General features: G+C 41.1%; 2 protein-coding genes across 2 annotated transcripts in view; one reads left to right on the top strand and one right to left on the bottom strand.

Annotated features, from left to right (window-relative positions):
* LOC126562922 (non-structural maintenance of chromosomes element 1 homolog) overlaps window positions 1–21813 on the top strand; it is a 260347-nt gene that overhangs the window by 6153 nt on the left and 232381 nt on the right. The window lies entirely within an intron of this gene.
* On the bottom strand, window positions 88–3509 carry LOC126563272 (pupal cuticle protein Edg-78E-like). Its single transcript, XM_050219902.1, has 2 exons — window positions 3496–3509; window positions 88–493 (listed from the first exon to the last, which is right to left on the bottom strand). Exons 1-2 carry the CDS (start codon window positions 3505–3507, stop codon window positions 95–97), a joined length of 411 nt encoding a protein of 136 aa, XP_050075859.1. The 5' UTR covers window positions 3508–3509; the 3' UTR covers window positions 88–94.

The raw sequence follows: 21813 nt of genomic DNA on the forward strand, positions 1-21813 counted from the left end.
TGTCTACACGATTCCTATCCTCCGCACTCCGGATTCTCAATGACTGACTGAAGAACAGTGGACAGATCCGTCAACTTCAAGCAACACTGTCGCTTTACTGGAGAGCCTGCAGTCTGGCGATTTCAGCTTCCAGCGCCTGGATGTTGAAGTTCGGGTCATCCTTGGGCGGGTTGGCACGGATGAACTCGAGCGTCTTCAGGACATGGGCCGGGACGGGGCCTTCGCGGGGCAAATGAGCACCCTGCGGCTGGAATCCGTTCTCGTCGGCAACGTACGTCAGCTGAATCGGCGTACCGTCACGGTCAGTCCACGAAGCGGAGCCCTGGGCCGATTGGCCACCGACTCCTTCCTCCTGGGCCCGGATACCATTGCTCGTCTCGTAGTTCCAGGCGTACGAGCCGTCCGGGTTGACGGAACTGTCGGAGCTCAGGATCTGTGCATCGGCATCTGGGTTCTGGGCGACGGCAACGGCGGCCAGGGCAGCAATAACGAACTGCGAACGAGAAGACACACACACACACACACAAATGACACATCGGTAAAAGATGTACGGCACACCCATGGCAATCTAATCTTCAAGCCTTAACCCCCTTTTCTGCGATGATTGGTACACAACGGTGATCTGTGGGATAGGTTTTTTTTGTTGTTGCAGCACACCTTCCCTTGTTGACAAGATTCAAGTTGCAAATCTTAACCAACAGAACACACCCTCTCCTTGAAGATCTCCCGTGCAGTTTTTCTGACATGTTTGCACGCTTATCGTGCCCAGCGTATCCGAGTGCAGGATCCTCCTTGCTAGTGTGTTACTTCGCGAAGATAAAGTTCCAAGGACGTCACGATGCACGTGACATCTCTCTGTCATTTACTAATGGCACTAGCCGATCGTACGATCGGCAAATCAAAACGATGCATCTTAAGTGAACATTTTTCCACACGCTTCGAGATGATAAATCATCCCCGCAGTATCTAGCAGTGTGGACGCCGTTAGAGCTATCCTCCAACAGCCGTGCATAATTGTGGTATCATCATAACACGGTGGCCATCGGCTTGATAGCAGATAATTGAAGTCGATTACTACTTCACCGGCGCATAGTCGCACAGCATCGGCGGCCGGATGAGGATCATCATTAGTGTCGACATTTCATTGACAACTGCTTATCATCTGCAAGCTCGAGCGCTGTATGGGATGAGCTAGGTGCGTTTCAATGAAGTTTCATCGGGTGAGTCAACCTGTACCTTTCGAGTGTGTCGATTCCCCACCTCACTATCTCTCTTGTGAAACCTCCGACACAGTCGGAATTCAATTGATTGATGTTGTTTTTTTAAGTGCCGATGTTTGTATCGTTCATCAAGAGCTTACTGGTTGTGAATGTAGAATTTACGAGCCAAGGTATACAAAAATAGTATCCTCGCAACACAAGATCAAACGAAGTTTAAGGTCTTCTCAAATGAGGCAAGTTAATTTAAGAAAAACGAACGGTCAGCAATCAAAAATAACGAACAACATACAAAATAAACTGACCGATCATTGCTGCCTATTACTGCTGTGACGCAACATCTCTTGGGATGTGCGGGATAGAAGTTCGTGTTCGCTGTGAGGGTGTGCGACTATATTTTGGCAATACTACGCCGTGGTCAACCAACGTCACCAGGCTGGTACCATGGGAAGATCGGTGGCACAGTTCCTTCCACCCTTCAGCAGATGATGGTGGGCGTGGGGAAAACTCTAACCAAAGTGTTTTAGTTCCCCAAAACGCACAAAACTTCTTGTGCTTTAGGTTCTCATCAACACCAACTCAACTGTCTGGGAACGTTCCCTTCCTAGAGATTTCTTGAACCACAGCTGAATGCTTCTTTTGTGTTTTATTCCCTTTTCCACTGTTTTCCATTAGGCCCTCATCTAACCGATCAGTGGTAAGCTTTAGAGGTTTCTGGTGGATAAGAAGCAATTGCACTCCTTTTTCTCCCACGCTACTATTTTTGCGGTGTTTTTCGCTGACGCTGTTGTTGTCACTTAATCGAGAGATGAGGGTGCACACACACGCTAATGTGCGTTTTGTTTGCTTTGATGTAAGCAAGCTACACGAACTTTGCTTCCGTGCCATGCTGGCGTGTTGGGACCACATTGCACAAGAGATAAAGTGGCGTCTGGTTCAAGGTGATGACTCCACACGGTTAATACAATGTTGCACGCTTGCCAACACCCGGTTTGTTTACGGTGTGGCGAACGAGATGAGATGGATGTAATGAGCGAAAGATTGATTTTTCTTTTGGTTTGCTGCTTTTAAGTGATTGAGGATGATAGGAAACGTTATATGGAACATCGTCACACTCTCACGTATTATAAAGATAATTATTCAAATTTCTGAGCACAATATGATACGGTATCTTGACTTTAAATAATTTAATGCTTCAGCTTAATGCTGTAAAACATTACCCAAAAATGGAGTGTTCTGAAGCTACACAAAAAGAAGACAGATAGTTTGTTTAAGAGTGTCTAAATATTATTGTTGGCTTAACAACTTTCTAGGCCAACAATGCCGGCCAACGATTGGCTTACTAGTTTTGCTAATATGACTTTGTTGGATAACAAGTCTTTACTGAGGGCGAAGAGTTTTGTGCCCGGTACTGCCGTGTGAAGTCGCTTCTATCATCGGACCGCCGGTTTTTTTTATTTTCTATTGATTTTCCCGGATTTGTTTCCTATAAAGTGTTATATATTCAGATTAATGTAATCTTAGGGATAATATATTCAATATATGGAAGGTATGACTAGCATAAGGCCTCCTGCGGTTATAAGATATGCATTCACAGAATACTTTAATTAGCTTAAGCAGAAAGACGTACTACTAGCATTGATATTTAAACAAATTTTTATAACAACATTAGAGTATTAAATATTGAACAGTTTCTTCTTCTTAGGCTCTACAACTTCGGTAGGTCTTGCGCCTACCATCAGTAACTTCCCTATGATTAAACCCGCAGCAGGATGACCTGCGTCCGGGCAGATGGTTGGGATTCGATAGCGCTGTCACCACGGGCAATGGAGCGCTCCAAATTAAACTAAACTGTTTATAAATGAGTATTGGCCACACATATTTCAAAGATCTTAGAAAATCAAAGCTATTAAATGAATGATTTAAAGAGCCTTTCGTTTGTCGTTTTTCCTTGTGCCCTATGGTTTGATTTCAATTGAGGAAACTAGAAGAACGTATTAATATAATTAATTAATATTTCACAAACAAACCCATCGCCGTCATTTGAATGTTTATCCGTATGCAATCACTGTACAGCGCACCAATGCAACCAAGCACTTTTCAACCAATTCTTAAAAAAAACGGGTTTTCATGATCACTTTTAAAGTCTTAAATGTCCCAACATCACTTCAATAATTCACAGCAACAAACCGTAAAGCATCCTGATTCACATTCAGTGCGTATCCTTCGACCTTTCCTCCCGCTAATCCTTTAAATCCAATCTTGCTTGAAAACTCACCACTCGGAACATGTTGCTAATTGTGTGTGCAAAACAAAAACGGCACGGATAAGCTCAACTAAACGCTTTTTTTTCTAGCTTAAAACACACCACACCGTAGGCAGAGAGAACGTCTGTATGACTGATCATCGGTTCGCATTTGCCGCGTTTTTATATGCCCGGTTTGAAGAAAGTCCAGGGCCCAAAAGAATCCACCACCAACAACCCCGGCGCAACGGGTAGACCCACTGGTAAGAATAGCGGCGGGAGATGAAAAAGATGTGTGTATACTAGTAGTACGTGCACGATCGGTAAGAAGCGCAAAAAACAAAGCATACAGCAACAAAAAAAAAAAAAACAGCATCGGTACCGACTACTGCCAACGGGCGCTACAAGCGGGCTTGCTGGAGGGAGAAGGAACCAAATCTTACCACACCGTGAGGGTTGTGCGGTCTATGGGGAAGGGTGAAAGAGGAAGATGGATGGGAAGGGAGTGAAGGCTGTGTCTCATCGTCGTGATCAGTGGTTTGGAATGGTTTGGAGAGGGAAGACGACCACGACGACGTCGACGACAAGGCGGCCCGAGTCGTCATCCTCGACATGACATCCCGATACGGGAAGGGACAGAACAGATACGTGAGGATTTGAGAAATGGGTGTCTGTGCGTGTTGTAGGCAACGCCACTAGGCAGCCAAAGTAACGAAGCTCGCAAATCGAATCCGCCACCGAAACCGCGATCGAATGCGAAAAGATGCGAAAACCCTTCGAAATAAAATAAAGGGTGGTTATGATGGTGTCTTCTTCTGGTCCGGTGGCAAATGCGGGTATGCAGGACTGCAACGGTGGTGGGATAAAAATGTGTACGTGTGTATGTTGTAAATAATTGTGTACACGAGAAGCAGCACTCGCCAGCCACCCGCCGCTGGCATTAGCCATTGAAGAAGTTTCCCCCCCATGAAGCTGTGAAGGTGGTGGACTTTAAAAATAAAAAGTGCATCTATCGGCGGAGATGGCAGTTGGGGAGTGGAAGAACAGCAGAGGACATGTACATGAACAGCGTAAATGTTCGGGCTCCCGGCACCCAAGGGGCACACATTTAGTTACAGGCGTTAACATCTCGACCTTTTTGGCACGGGGCTTCAGTTGTTTGGTGAAGTTAGCCGGGTCAAGACGAGAAGCGAGAGGAAGAACGCGCAATGGATGGTGAAGATCATGACGATCATGATGATGGTCTGGACGGCTGGCGCAATCGTTTGTCGCGTGCGAAAGAGATGGACGAACTAAACTGGTGACGATTAGATTTCCCACTCTTGTTAAACGGCAAAGTATGATGGGTTTTGAGGTGCTTTTTTTGTTACACTCGTTTGTTAGTTTGAATTCGTTTCGCAAAAACCACCCTCGGTAGATAGATTAATCTTATTAGAGCGGTGTTGGTGTGGATTCTCTTCTGTGCATGTGGTGTGGGGAAAATTGGGGAATTTTTATGATTGGCAGCGGGCCGCTTTGGGGGTTTTCGAACAGCGCAGTAGCAACGAGTGCGATCAATTGCAGACAACCATTACGGACATGAAGCACACATACAGATGCAACAACTAACTCATTCGTGCAGCAACGATGAATGAAAGCGAGCTGGTCAAATGACGTGCGGAGGTTCGTTGCTTGCTGCTGCATAGTTCGCTCATTGAAGTCTTTCGTGTTGCGTGTGGATTGTAAATTAAATTTTGCTTTTTTTTCGCCAGTAGGTAGGGAAATTGCGATTAAAAAAAAGGGTCACAATGTTGACATTGCTCCTGTCAAAAGTCAACGAGACTTGGGGTGGATTCTTTGTAGCTTTTTTTTTTGGTCAACAAGCGCAAAATGGGTTCACTGCAGCTGGTATAGGTGGTGCGTCTGGATACCAGTGATCTCTAGTTACTCATAACGCAACCCAGACACTATTCGCAAATCGGTCATTTACTGTCACCCGAAACACCCAACGGTCAGCTGCACCAATGCATGAAACCGAAAAGTTGGGCTGACCTAAAAAAAGAAGATACCTTCCCGCGTAAGAGCGGTACAGTGTGAGCGAGCCAGCAGCGTGTAGGGTGAAAGCGAGCTAAAATTATAGCACATCGGTCTTAACGATGTCCTGGGGCGGATTTTGTCCTCGAAAAATCTTCACATCTTCAGCGTACAACTGCCCCACAGCTTCACATTATGTACAGATTCGCCATCTCACTAGGCCTTGAAGTTTTTGGAGGGTTGTTTTATATTTTCGGGTCATCCTGTAATGTTAGTCCCTCCCTAGTTTGATGCGTGATAAAAGAGGAACCGATAATGCAAAAGAAAGAAGCAGAAAGTGTTCGTAATGGTGCATATGTTTGGCAAAATCGATGCATCTAAATGTCAAAGCACTTCAGCATTCCTGAAGGTTCGTACGGACGAGCGGCTTCGTTTCGCTTTTTTCGGGTGTCATCTCTGGTCGGCTACAATTAATCAATAGTTTCTTCTTTTTTGGGTTGTAGCTGCATCCATGAACATCCATGCATGCAGATATTTGGTGCCAAAGGCTTACATGAGCATCGATTTGCGATACTTAATCATTGGTGGAATTTATGGGTAGCAAGAAAAGAAAATCTCACCCAAGGAAGATCACATTTTAAATGTTTTAGAGACGAATGACGATGTAATGTCCGATAAATCTTCGACCTGTGCTAACTTAAAATGTGTTATTAACGCAAAAAAAAAAACATGTGGGTCACATATTCCGCTCGACGCAGTCTCGAATGGAAACGGAAGCACAATCGGGACCAACTTTTACCGCAACTTTAACAACGAACGTTCGATCGTTATAATAAATCAAGCTCACATTTGACCTCTTGCGTAATACGACAGCGTCTCGGGAGTGATCATGTTCCCGTAGGTACCAGCACCCTACTTTGGATAGAAAGAGAGTAAAAGGAGAGAAACATAACCGCAAAAGTACAGCAAAAGTTTGGCAAATTTTGGCCACGGGTTGGTTTTCTTTCTTTCGTGCTCGTTTAGGTCACTTCCCAACGGAACTGATAATTCATTCATAAATGGCGAATGCCGGACAATGGAAATCATGTTAACCTTTCGATTTCGGGCACAAATAATATTATCCAATCAAATTGCGCTCTCTTCCGTACATGAGTGTACAATTTTAACCATAACCATGCTCAATGAGGCAGCTTTTATGTTTGTAATTTATAACAGTTTAAGTAATTTTTATGACAAATGCTTTATTAGTATCATTGATTTTCATTTTTATTGTGCTTCGATTCGATATGATTAAAGACTTATTCTTTATTTTGCTTCACGAGTTTCAGCTTATTATTTTTCATATTAAACTTATTTTAAATTATACTTAAATTTGTTAACATCAAAAGATGCTATGTTTATAAGAGAAGGATTTTTTTATTCCCTCAAGAAAGGCCAGGCTGTTCAACTTTATTTGGTTTATTTGGTTTTACTTGAATTTATTGTTCCATGCGTATTTTTTTTCAATTGCTTAAACTCTTTATCAATATTTTTGAAAACAAACCATTGAAAATACTAAACAATGAAATACATTTGACAAAACAGAAAAACAGGTAAACCAAACGGTTGACAAGCAAAAGGAAAGTCTCCCCAGACAATTTGCAACATACTATATCGCCACCGCGTACTGTAGTTGATCTTTTCGGCCTTATCCGTTCATGGGGGACTATTTCTTGCCTTTTGCCTGTCTCTTGAACGATCCACGCCGATCCACTCAAGGTACACGGTCGCAATAAATTATCGCAGGTATTTTCGAAGCTATTTCGGATCACTTTATTTTATTTGCCTGTAATTTTTTTGGTATATTTTGTGCAAAGGTTATGGTCAAAAGATATGACGAGATCCTGCGACTGGTGTACCTAATAAATTTGACTCAAATAAAGAACGTTTTTGATGAAGTTGATATTTAATCAGTGTTTGCAATTCTGTACCCAGTGAGTGGTCTATTAAATATTTCCTCGTTCGTCACTGGATTGACGATCGTATTCGGATGCTCATACGCACTGCAAAGGTCAGGTCAGGTGTATTTGCACATTGCAAATTGTAGATAATTTGGTCGCTCACCCTTTTCGGTTCGGCGCACTCTTCCGCGACCGAGGTGTTGAAAAGGAAGGGACTCATCTACGGATGATCACGAAGCGAGATAATTTCAATAGCCAGCGGGCACCGGGCGACAGCACCAGCGGCAACATTCATGTGGCGCCTACACGTGCTAGCAGCAGCAGCAGCAGCTTTTTAATAAGTCGCTCCTGCAAGGATGATGTGTTTTTCTAATAACATATTATTTATACCTTGAAATGTGAGGGATAAGAAGCCGGTTGTGTATCGTCTCATCAATAATTCTGATGAGACTAGCTTGATTCGAAAAAAAGCTGTTTGTGACTCTGTTGAGCTTAGCAATTTACTTCACATCACATTAACCTCTCTAATGAGTTGTAAGTGGCTCAGTGCTGCTTGCTAAACTGGTATGAAATGCTTGTAGAATGCGTGTTTCATGACATAAATTAAGGGAACCAATTTTTAGATAATTTATTGTACGGAAATAAATCTTTACAAAGCGTAAAAGATCACCAGTAACTAGTAAACGAACACGTGCGGAGTAAATATTTATTTCTCGTAGGTTACTTTTGACTAATTGACTCTACGACTGGCGTAGTGGTAGAACGTGTTAATTATGGCACCTGACATTTTGGCAAGTTTTTGTTATTGGTTGCTTACTTCTTCAAACGCAACTTAAAATAACGATAGCCTCTTGCCTGGTAACAACTTTGAATGTGTGTGTGTGTATAAGAGAGAGAGAGAGAGAGAGAGAGAGAGAGAGAGAGAGAAGGAGATAGAGGGTAAAAAGCGAACTTTTTTTATCATACCTGACATTAACACGAATGAAGAGGTTATAAAGCATCCAAAAACGGCAACTACTGAAGAGTGTTGCATTTAAAAGAAACACCAAATAATATAGATGTCAATCTTTCTATTGATCGTTTCTAGGTCAGTTTGGGCATGTGTGCTAGAGGTCAAAGGTTCTCGACGCTTAGACGACGAGAGGACGAGGAATTGAATTTTATTTAATTACCTCCTAGCTCATTGACATTCGCGTAAAGCGTTCGATTTTTTTCCCAATGGTTTATTGAATCGCACAATGACCTCCCGCTGTGGAGAGGAGCCTACGATACGGTTGTTCGGCAGCCCATCGTAAACGGCAATGATCCTCATTCATCTTCAGCATGACACCAAAACTGATCGGAATGATCATAACACTTTCAATTTGAAGCATATTTCAAACCCAAACAATAAAGCAGCTATTAACACTGTTATGCGCCGGAGTTGGGTGGTATTCATCCTTGCCTTAGGCAAACGAGGTGTAAGAGTACCTTGAAGAGCGCTCGATGTTACACATTTTGCTTTGAATAACGGGTTGCCGGTGGTCTATTTTTCCTTCCATTTTTTTTTTTTTTGCCTAATATTGATGGTACTGATCTTGTCCAATCGATAAAACGACCAGTGGCGTTTTCATTATTTATGTTCTTATTTATGGAGATTAAGGATAGTAAAATTGTTCAAAAAATGTTAGAAAAAGCAGCCGGCAAAAGACACTCCCTGTTGTGCGATTTTATTTTCGTATCCAAAGACTTGAACAACAAGCGACGAACCTTTCTTTTTTCCTCGTTCAACATTCTAATCGTTTTGGGCGCGTACTATATATGGCACTCGGCGCTACTTAGGCTATCATGTGTGTGTGTGTGTGCATATGTGTGCCAAGAAAGCATCAATGCTTGAGGATAGCATCATTTCAAACGAAAGGAAAAATAATGTTTCATCCATTCAGTCATCCATAAGCACGGTGAGCGCAGAATCGCCGGTGATGGTATTAAATTTATCATCATCAGTATCAAGCTTTGGCTAGGTGTTGAGGTTAACCGGCTTTGCAAATTTTGCCGTCAAAAGTATGTGACTTCTTGGCCTGTGAGTAAAAGAGTATGAGTGCTGAAATTAAACTTCCAACACCACTCGAATATTGTTTGATTATTAGCATTATAATTCCCTACGCTCGTGTGCAGAGAGAGAAACACAAGGCAAGCGAAAGGGATAGGAAATAGTGAGGATAGTTAAAACCGGCTACGATCGTCATTTGCCTGCTGCACGAGACTCGCGCAACGCTCATTCGCACATCGTAAAGATCAATATTTGCATAAGATGCATTTTTAATTCTCGGCTCCGTCTAATCGCCAATCAAGCAGGACTGTGTGACAGTGTTTCATAGTTGTCTAGGATGGCAAAAGGCACAAAAAGAAACCGGAGTGCGGTCGTTAGAGATTATTGCTTGTTAAATGGCGCACCAAACAAGCGATCGAGGAACGTGTTACATCTGTGGCAGTAGCTGTGGAATTTTTTGTTTTGAATTTGGCAGACCAATTGGTTTCGCATTCCATCATTTAGGTCGCAATTTATGACCTTGATTGGTATGCTGAACATTCTCAGCAGCGGCAAAAAACCAAACACTAAAACAAAACACAAGAAGAACAAAAATGAAAATTCACACGTCAAAACAAAACCCACCCACAAGATCAAAGATCGCGGTGAGTGTGCGCCCGGGTGCGCATAAACCAAAAAAAAAAAAAGAATGCATCGTATCGTTTTTTATTGTTCCACGGTGGCTTTTACACGAAGGCATTAAAGCAGAAAGCAAAGGGAAGGGATAAAAAAAGCACCGAAATAAATGCATTTTAGGCGCTGAAAACAAAAAGAAAAACGAAAAACTTAAACAAAAGTTTCCCATAAGCTCCAAACGGTTCGGGTGGCCATTGTCACCACCCCGTAAGGCGTTAGGCGTTGGAGTAGCCCAGCCCCCTCTTCCCGCCAGGGAAAATTGCTTGCCGTCGGTTGGTCGTTGTTTACTAAATGTGTATACGCAGCGAAAAACAAGAACAACACTGCCTTCAAATGCTTCGAACATGGGACCTCCTGAACTGACATGGAATGGGCGAGTTGCAGTAATTTTGGTGAGACTTTGGGATGGAATTGCAGAATTTGACAAATTGCACATGTAACGTAAACGGGCGCTGTTGTTTGTTTTGTTCCCTCCTGATTCATGACCGTGAAGTCTTGACGCAAACTGGGCGGTAATGACACACAGCTGGAATGGTTTGTTTTCGCCGTGGAAAATATATGGGAATTGATGGTGCACTCGTATCTGATATGGTTGAACTTACAGCTTGGTGGATTGGAGTAAATGGGGGAAATTATAATTGTCACATAATTAAGATAGGGAAAACAAAAACAAACAATCAAAAAGACACTTCAACGATGTTATTTGGATAAGATCATCGTGAAGATGAACGAATTACACCGCTTTGCTATGATTGATGATGATGATTGGTATGATTGTTATCATTTCAACGCAATTAATTTATTGCAAAAATAAAAATATTACTTTCTGTCTACCATTATCATTCCGCTGGTGATTCTTTAGCATTTTTATTTTTGTTTTCAATCATTTAATTTGTTAAGAAAGCACTCTGTGTAATTTTGTAACACTTCTTCGATCTGGTCCTTTGTAAAGCTGCAGAAAAAATGATCTTTTGTTGAAGTCCTGACTATAGTTGAATTGAATAATATTAGATATAATTTTCTGTCAAGATTTGTGTTCATTTTTAGTTTGAAAAACAAAGCTTATGTTTTAAATGTTTATAGTAATCTGTTATTATCGTTCTTTATCCAAGGATATTTATCAAATTATTGATTTATTTGAAAAGTAAGTTACCCTTCACTGTTCTTCTAGATTCTATAACACAAAAAAATATATGTTCTCTCTGTTAATCTGCATCCGGCGAGCATAAAGTACTACTATGGTGCAGTAATGATGCCATAAAAATAATATAAGCTGACCTTTAATATATGCCACGCAGCAAAAATAACAAATTTCACTAAAAACGATCAATTTTACGATCTTTATGAATCATAAATTCAAACAACACTTCGAAGATTGTTGTCAGCATTTACAACACAAGTAAGGAAAGGTCAGAAAAACTATAGACATTCAGTGTAGGTGTCGTGAAGTGCGTTTTCAATTTAACATCTGTAGACCACACGGAAAGTGTAAGTAAAATCGTTTTCAAGGAAGGTTTGGTTAGCAAAGCAAATATTCAAGGTAGTTTGAGCTAGAATACGAGCTAGCAAGAAAGCACAGTGCAACTTAAACTGTTAGAAGATAGAAGAATTTACTCTCCTACTCCAGAGGTTTAAAGCAATCCTGGGATCAAAGATAATCAATGACCATTTTTATGCACAATACTCAGTCGCGGTCGTAGATCGTATTTAACGACATCCTACTAGAAATGGATGACAAACTGCAACAGGTCGTCAGGTATTTTATGATCTCTACAGGAGAAGCTTGTATGTAGGATAAATCTGTTACATGGTATTCTCAAAGAGGATCCTTCCTTATTGATTTTCTGGTAGTCGAGGTAGTTTTGAATACGATCAGACAACAAGAAATGGATACTTTCATGAAGAAGTGTTGGAATTTACTTGCAATGGTTATACATTCCAAGCCTAATCTCCCTAAGAGCTCCCCACACCTTTACCGCTTTAGCTATGATCCCAAATCGATTTGAAAATGCAACATAAGCCAGCAGCATAGTACAAGATCAAGAAAAATTTCCCCACTTTTAACAAGTGTACATTTTTAAAAAATTGTTTAAAAAAGTCTCAACAACACATATTTTGGGGCTATTAAAAAGTGAACCAATTACGAAAAACTACTTTACCATACAATGGCTGAATTCATTACGGAAATGATTTTCCTACTACGAGCATATGATAGCATTAGTGAATGATAAACAATGGATGGGTACAGTGGTGCCTTTAAAATTATTCCGCACCTTCGAGCCCAACATCGACAGCACAACAGTATGCACTACACCATCAAGTCACCCAGGGAACGTAAAGGGAACATTTACAACACAGAAATTACAAACTGTACGACGAAACTCGTGAAACCAACCCAACAATGCCGAAGCAATGTTCGCAAAAAGCAGACGGTGTAACTATTAGCGATTCGGTTACCGTTGCTTTTTTTTTTGTTTCAATTTTAACTCTCGCTCGGTTTGCGCAAAAGGAAAATCACCCTGTCGCTTCTGCAGCAATCACCATAAGCTGACCAACGCCCGTGCTGATGGCGATTGAATCGGGGCATACGGTTTTGCCAGCCTGGGTGTGCTAACGCGTCATCATAGACGAGCTGAATTGATTGATTGTGTCGGGTAGTGCTTTTAGTGAAGCTTAACTGCTTTTGTTATTTTTCCATTTTTCACTAAGAGCATAATGCAGGAAAATTATTTTCTATTTTCAGAAATCTCATTATGTGCAGAAGTTACTTATACTAGTTACATATGTATAGAAATTACTCAACTACTAATAATACTCATGCAATAGGAAGGCAAACAATCAATACTCCCTACGTACACCTCTTGCGATAACATCTTTGACACTTTAAGCAACAGCAGTACGAGCCCGACCCGACGATGATGGAAGATAATCGAGCAGGTGGGCGGAAAGAAACCTTCAGCCCTTTCGTGGGCGTCCCAAGTGCCGATCGGCTGCAACGGGAAGCGCAACGGCAGAATGGTAAACCTACTGTTAGACCTTACTACCAGACGACCTTACCAATTATGCTGTGTTCGAGTTCTCGTCGCTCGTAGCAGACAGTTAGACCTTCCCATTCTGCCTCGCACTCCTAATCGCGTCTAGCACATTCAGCGCTCGAACACGGTTATCTCGAACTTCAGCCGCGTTCAACAGGCAGTAGACGTTAAAGAGCTAAAAGAGCTGCATTTTCTGCTCGCTAGCACGTTCACGGTGTCGCATCATCTTTCCTTGCCAGCGTGCCTCTTAGAAACTACCATTGCATTGCAAAGATCAAAATGTCTTGCAAATCATTAATAAAAACTCCTTTTTTGCTGTGAAGACGAACGGGGAAGGACGATCACTTCGGTACACGATACACCTCACTGTAAACGGTGTAGAAGTTTCGATGTTTGTTGTTTCCCTTCTCCATAAAACACATGTCGCACGTATGTTGAGGTAAAATAAATCGAGTAGAAAAGGGAAATCGACAATGAAAAGGAAAAATTGGAACGCGTTGGTGTAATGCGCCTGGTGTTTGCTTGCAAGCGTTAAATGTCTCTTGCGATGAGCCACCGTTTGTGCTCAATTTTTAAGTGATTGGTAATTGTTTTCGGCGATCGTGTGGATTGAGTCAAAGGTTTGGCTTGGCTGAGTAAACTTGCAAGATTGAGTTGCGCCGTGCGAACAATGCTCAGAGGGATGCAATGACAGTCAAAGTATTGAATTGCGCGGAAGAAGAACCAGTTGCTTGAAATCCAGAAGTAAATGCAGGAGCCGCAAACAAACTGGCCTAATGTTCATCAAAAAATACCTCATATTTCGGAGCGAATTAATAAAAGATCCGAGGGACAGGTAGTAGGGAATGGGATGTGAATTTATGCGATTATTCTATGAACACCACAAATGGGAAGGATTGGAGCGTAGACGTGATTGCATCAAGGTGACATAAGTATTGAATTGGCGATGAACAAATAACAAATTCTAAAATTTTATGACAAGCACATGAAGAAGAAATACTCGAAAACCTACTGGGCAGATGGTACCGGGCCTTCACTACGTATTGACACGTTCCAGACCATTCACTAATTTGAATTAAGATTAGTACAAGTATGATTATTTGAAGTATGGCATCATACGTTTGTGCGATATTTTCCAATTCGTCAGGACGAAGAAACGATTTGAAAACCCGTGGCAGCCGACAAGAAATGTTAGCACCTACTACACCTCTACAAACGAGCAAAAGTGCCAAACTTGTAATCAAGGAGAATGTTGAACGTTGCTATCTTAAGATACTCGCAATTCGAATCAAATAAAAAGGTTTTAGGTTTTCAGATTTCGGAGTTTGCAAGCATCCTAGAGTGTGCATGCATCGGGGAGTGTGAATGCATCTCGAAGTTTGTGGGCACACCGATGTTTGCGGGTACAAAGGTAGGTTCTACCGGGCCTTGACTAATAAAGATAAAAAAAAAAACAAGATGTTAGTTCTCAGTAAAACAATCTAATCCCTTTCCAAACCCATAAAGTCAAATATTCATGGCGATTATCGATCGGTCTACGATCAGCAATCATTAATTCATTAACGATCCGACTGCCCGATTAATCTTTTCAAACCATCCTTACCAACAACAGCTATAAAAAACGGGAACCACACTGCCTGAGCCAGTGGTGATGGTTATGATGGTGCCCCATAAAAGTAATTATCTCACCATAGGAGGGAAACATTTGTTTTACGCCGGTTGAATAAAAAAAAATACTCATCACATGTGCATTAATGTACAAAACCAACAACAAAAATAAAAACAACATAAATTATGGGACGTACGGAACGGAAACATTATAAATCGATACAGAAACGAAATTGAAGGTAATCGCACCGCCGTACCGCAGCAGGTTGTCCAAATCCGCAAGGTCACTATGGATGTATGGAGGTGGGAAGGGCGAGGACCCACCGTACCCATCGCGACATCATTGGTGACTAAATTACACACACACACACGTACGAATATTTTATACATCATAAACCGTAGTTGCTGGATCTTGAGCTACAAGACAAATAGAAGAAGGAAAAAATCTTCGATATTTACGAAAAATTAATCTGTACACCATCCTAACATCAGTCCCATCTTCGATCGATGGCCCGGAGGCGATGAGGGGTTGCTGTTTCTTCTTTTCTCTTTCTCACCAATCCAAGACACCCAGAAAGCCGGTGTGACCGTATCCGTTCTTGAGTCGTATTGCCTATTTTGATTGCGTGCGGGGCTGGATTATGCTCGGCTGTCATCATGACGGCACGATTAATCGATCACGCTAGTGTGGAGTGAAGAGAACATCGGGACGATTGTCCCTGAAGAACGGTGGAAGTGGATAGTTCGCACACGGCGGATTACTACGGTCAGTAATTTCCCCAACAGTCTGGGAGGTAGTTTTGGTTGGACCCTACAATTAATCCAAGGTGAATGAGGGACGGTGTCATCCTCTTGCTGTTGACTTAAGCCTCGGACACAATGTTTCAAGGAGAAGTGGGTCGAAACCACCCAGGAAGATATAAAATTCTGAACATCTTTTCACATTAACTGCACAACATTTCAACAAGACGCTTTTAAACGGTGTAGAATTTTAGCCATCACTTCAAAATACTGCTGTACTTAAATAAATTCGAACAAGAGCTTTAGTGATTGCCCATCGTGATCCAGCTTTAATCGAGCATCGGCAAGCGATTATGGTGCGCGTACGCGTGTAGTGCGATGTGGTTCAACAGCAGGGAGTAATTTTGATGGCGTATATTGGCTGCCAAGAAAACCTAGGACACACCTTCAACAAACAACGTCAACTTCATCGGTGGCCTTCGAGAATTTTTGCATCGATGCCATGCACACACTGGACGCTGGATGCCGTGCAAGGTGAGTGTCGTGTTAGGTTTGCAAGGAAGCACGAAATGAAGAACCCGCTGTGAAAGAAGACTTCAGCTCAATTCAAGATCACTGATCGGGCAAAACAGAAACCATTAAAATGAGCTGTTTGCCCATAATGTTGGCAAAGGAATCGGTTTTAAATGGCGGAGAAGGTGAGTTAAAACAAAACTAGCACACGACGATCGTGAGCATTGTTTAAGTGATTTAGGCTGATATTTGAGCGAAACATTCTAAATGCAATTCAATAGAGAGAAACGGTGGCTACCTTTGTGTTGTTGTGTTGAACTGAGAAGCTGGCTTAGTATTTTATCCATTTTTTTTGTTTTGTTTGGTACATAAGGCTTGCCTAAACATACATATAACCCTGTGCAATAAGCAGGTATGTTGTTACGTAGTCCGCTAAAAAATTTTACGGTTTGATCTTGAATTTGGTCAAGCTCATTAGTTCATAATCTTCATGGAGTTCGTGATCACGCTCTTCGAAAGATGTATTTGAAATGAAGAACAGATTGTTGTTGTTGTTGGAGGTTTTAAAGAGGCTTTGGAACTCCTGGGTCACTTTTACCTCCGGAAGAACAGATTGTCTCTTCGTAATCGTAGTAATGCAATATTTTTGTTAGAATCATGTTTTTAGTTAAATTACTTACAAACATTCCTATTCGTCCTACTAAATAGAATAAAATAAAAATTGAAGAGGCATATAACAATGAGGTAAAGCTTAGTGGCTTTTTGTTAATTTGTTAATTTATCTATAAACTCAACACAAGGACGCTGACAAGTACTCAAACTAACGGAACAAATACAATTGAAAAATGCGGTGCGCTTCATATGAAGAAGTATCGAGAATAACAATATGAAAAATAACTACAAACTCACTGAAACACAAAATTCAATACCAACTGGCAAACACGATAAATATATTGATTTATTGTATGGCTAGAAACCATACTAAACTATAATAAAAGCTCTTTATAACATTAATAAAACAGCAGAAATCAATCAAAAAGCAAAAAAATCTAACGATGTGGCTGATTAACTAGTAAAAAAAGAAAAACATATGAAAAAGACGAATTATTACAGCGGCTAGTTGTCATGTTTAACTGCATTCAGAGATAAAAAGGAACGGCTCTAAAATTACCAATCAATCTCGGAAACCTGGTAAATCTATTTTATTGCTCCAAATAATGAAAAAAGCAAGCTAATTCAACCTGACTGACATAATACGATACAGTAATGAACCAATCGTAATGCTATTACTCTCCACTTACCACTTATCTGCTGCATTCTGCTTGTTTATCTCGGCCAAGCAAGCATTTGCATTCTTATCGTTCGATTTTAATCTCTTGCCATCCACATAATTCGCATAATGCATTCTGAAATAATTCACACGATCCGTTTATTTACCGATCCAAAAGCTCCCCGTAACGAAAGCACGGTACTTTACTTTCATTTTTGCATACCTAACACGATTGCATACAGACGATTGCTGCATTCCTCGAGCCCGGGTGAGAGGCGCTTCTTCGGCGCATCAAAGCAGCGACCAGCGAGAGGATCAATCATAATTCATCTTACTTATTGAGCGTATTGATTTGCGGGCGCTTCAGTACATCGAGGCGGTGGAATGTTTTGGTAAGCGTGTGAGAGAAAAGGAACAGATTGCGTACCCGAAAGCGTGCATCGAATGACAAATGGTGTCCGGTGGGAATAAGAAAGAAACAAATGGACGATCCTTTGCATTCAGATGAATGTGGTGAATGTGATTGTTTAATGCGCTTAGGATGATTGATTTTCTGAAGCGCACGAGCAGTAACAATATAGCATTTTCATATGTAGTAGGCTTAAACGATTCAATCGAATGTAAATTAAAATTCTATCGTGATATTAGGATTTTATTGGTAACAGTCCCTTGAAAGGAAAAAAGAGGTTGAAATTTTAATTTGATTTGCTCCACAAATGGTTTTTCTTGCATCCTTCAATTCCATCTGATGTGTTTTGCTTGCTCTGGTTAATCACTCCTGACTTAAGCCCTGGTGAAGATTTTTTCTTCGGTATTCTGTTGCTTAGAGTTAAATTAGGGTTAGTTTTAATTCTAGTCCTAAGGAATTAATTTACAACCATATTTTCAAATAAAAAATCAAACAAATAATAACAGTAAAGTGTTTTCTAAAATGGCTTATTTGTCTTATTCTCGGCTTAACGCATTATAGGTGCAGTTATACTAGCATTCTAATGGCTTACGATTCATATCAATCCCACGTAGTTGCATAATCGTATGAAGACCACCACCAACCAACATATTCCGCACTCTGCACGCGTAAATCTCATGAATGAATGAATTAGTTCTTGCCTTCATTAAATGAACGAGAATCGTCCCTCCGGAACTCATTGTGCGCCATTAAAAATCGATTCAAACCGCAAACAAAAACAACCAAAATGGCCTTCTCATGTTACACATCGATTGCCGACAATTTACAAAAGATCAAACTCGCGTAATTTACTCACATCACTGCCAATGATCTCTCATTTGATGTGTTTTTCTATTTTTTTTTTCAGTCACAATCACATCTCTTGGTACAAGCAACTACCATTGATGGCTTTACGTTCTTGCACAAAGATCGCCCAAGCTCCTGGTCACGATTGTTAGCATAGATCCGCGTAGATGCGTACATCCTTTCCTACCCCATTGCCTCATTGGCCTACACTAATTCAATTTAGCAAATGATGATCCCTTATAATTTATGCACACCCGTCGGCTCTGGCCGACCCGGAATGGACATTCCGTCCAAGTCATCTGCCGGTCAGCGGTACCGCTGGCGGCATGTTGGAAATCTTCCCCGGGGAAGGGTTTAGCGATGAACTTGAGCACACCTTTCGGACTGACGAGTCGGTCCCATCATGGTTACTAATTACGCTTGCGGTGGCCAGTGTCGGCTAGCGTCCATAGCCGTGAAAAACCCTTCACTAAGTCCCTCGTCACTGTCGGTTGTGGTGTCGCCGGAATGCAGGACTGCAGTCGCCGTACCGGATGCACACAACCTTGACCTTTACCGTCGACCAATACCATTAGCCTGTGTGTACGTATTTGTTTGGTTGTCCGGTCTAACGCGCTTTTAGCTAATCGAACCATTAAAGGGTGACGATAAATAATCATTCGAACGCCCAGAGATGTTACAACCGATTACGTTGCCCAAATCTTATTTGTTTTTGTTTGTTGGTAGTAAGAAAGAAATTGAATCTTCACATGCCAGCGAAATGAAGTTGTAAACATGCTATCAACGCTTATTTAATACTACCATCCACTGTGTCAGCCTAAGAATGTTCTTCAAATAAATTACACTCCGACAACAAGGGTATCTCAATTACCATTATGCAAACATTATGCACCGCCGTGTGCACTTCGAATGGTGCACTTGCGATCGCACACGATCCTGCAACCGGATAAGAATCTTCGGAAGCCTTTTTTTGCCATCCATCGATCCATCAGCTCGAAATGTACCCTCGCACGAAATGAAACAATCAAATCCGGCACATTGCTCGATCCGCACCGTCCACATTCCTTGCACAGTTTCGCGCCGTTCCGGTGAATGGAGACGCGTGGTATTTAATGAAGTTGACATTTAGCACCCGGCAGGCAAACTGTGCCATACGCGGCCCTGCCTACCACACTGCCACCTGCTCTCTGAAAACCTTTTTCTCGACGTGGAAAGAAAGAAACAAAAAAATCCTCACCAAACGACCTCCGGACCCGGAGCATCATTGCAATGCGCTTTAAAATATGATTCACCCGCATTGCCGATGGTTCTTGCATGTATTCCAGTGTGTTGCGTTCGTGTAGTGTGACTCTGTCTTACACACGTATCCATACATTTACTGACTGTTTAGAAAACTGCTAGTACTTGGGGATGATGCCAGTCTGCAATAGTCGGGAGCATACTTAAGCGAGAAGAAAGAACATTGTGACTTGCTGGTTGGCAATTGTCGTGTCTAATATAGGATGCCATAAAATCGTCTGCTACAGCGGAATTGATACACCCGTAGCTGTTGTTGGCACCCGTTTGTACGATGGAGCTATAGTCAAAGAAGATAACATAATTATTGCAATAAAAATTAATACAAGGATCATACTAAGAGTACGGTTAAAAAAAAAAGACTCAAATGAAAAATGAAAAAGCAAGTCTTAGTCAACAAAAATATTATTTTTTGCTGTAACATCAGCATCTGAAAAAAGATTTTTTTGTAGAAAATAGCTAATTATTTTGCTGTGAAAATATTATCGTAAAAATTAAATTTTGATGAATATTATCATTTTGTTGTTGTTTCACGTATATTAGCTCTAATTTTTATCAAAATAATAAAAATTAGCTGTCCTTAATATAGAGTAGAAAAGGGGAAATTCTAGCTTTGAAAACCAAAACTGAGAACCCAGTAAGGATTTGCTTTACAAGAAAAATGTCAATAATTGCATTGAAGCACACAAAAATCAAGAAATATAAATTTCTTAAGACATTTTTAATCCACTTTATATCATACTTATCATCTCTACTATTCATCTATGTATTAAGGGTAGTATAGAGAAACCACCAGTTTTCCGAATGTATCGGAGATCGAATGCCATTTTGATCATTCCCAAGTACACAGAACCTTTTATTAGTCTAAAGCTAAAATAAAGACAACAAAACCAAGAACAGCTGGCAAGCCGAAAGACTTTTCCCCAGTGTAGTGTCAAGTAATAACAGCAAGAAAATCTTCTTTATCTGGTAAAGTGAAGCCTTTGATAGGAATTTTCGAATTTTCGTTCGTATAAAATCTTTTTTTAAATTAGAACATTTCATTTGTTGACAAAAACTAAGTAATTTGTAAGAAAACAAAATCAAAACAATGAAAAAGATGTAAAAGTTGGTAAGAAACAAAAGCATTGTAAATGCTAAAAATATCCTTAAAAATGTTTCCATTCGCAGTTTTAATTAGTAATGCACCTAAATAAATAATGCAGGTTCTGACCTTTGGGGAATGGATACGATTGGCTCATACCGCTTTCAATCAATCAGCAACAACAAACATTATCGCCATATGAGCAGTACCCAATCCATAGTGCCCACAGTGTCCGATTTATGTTCATTGCCTCTCACTGATTGAGCTTAAGTGCATGGGCAAGGAAAAGAAGAACAGTAAAATAAACTGTCATTTCGACAGTTGTCGCTTGTAATAAAGAACTAAAAAAAAACATAAATCCAACAACGGGCTGCCCATCTTCGACCGATCACGCGAGATGTATCACCTGATGTATGCAACCTAGAAATGGCACTCGTAAAGAACGCAATGGAACCAAACATGCCGAACACAGCGCGCGGATAATGTGGCACGATAAACATCCACTTCAACCTGTTCACGAAGAAGTATGCAACATGGTGGGAGATCTGGCGTTAGAAGTTGAAGAATTCAAACCGAAACGTTGCATCTTCATTCTCCGCTCCGAGGCGTTACGGACACTTTATCCGCATGGGACACTTAATGTACGCCGGGACATGTACTGCAACAATGTTTCTGCCGCACTGTTAACGACTAGTCCGAAGAGCTTAGCTGACCCAGGGTGTCCGGGTGTCCGGTTTATGAATTTTTCATGAGTACCAGCGGTAGGTTTTGCAAAAAGGGTGCCATCACCGGCCGAGCTAACATTCGAGCAAATTCTTCAATTCCGAATAGGGTTTGATGTTTGAAAATGGCAAGGTCGCGGTTACATCGGTGCGATCGAAGATTCCAC

This window comes from Anopheles maculipalpis, chromosome 3RL, assembly GCF_943734695.1.
Source record: "Anopheles maculipalpis chromosome 3RL, idAnoMacuDA_375_x, whole genome shotgun sequence".
NCBI lineage: Eukaryota > Metazoa > Arthropoda > Insecta > Diptera > Culicidae > Anopheles > Anopheles maculipalpis.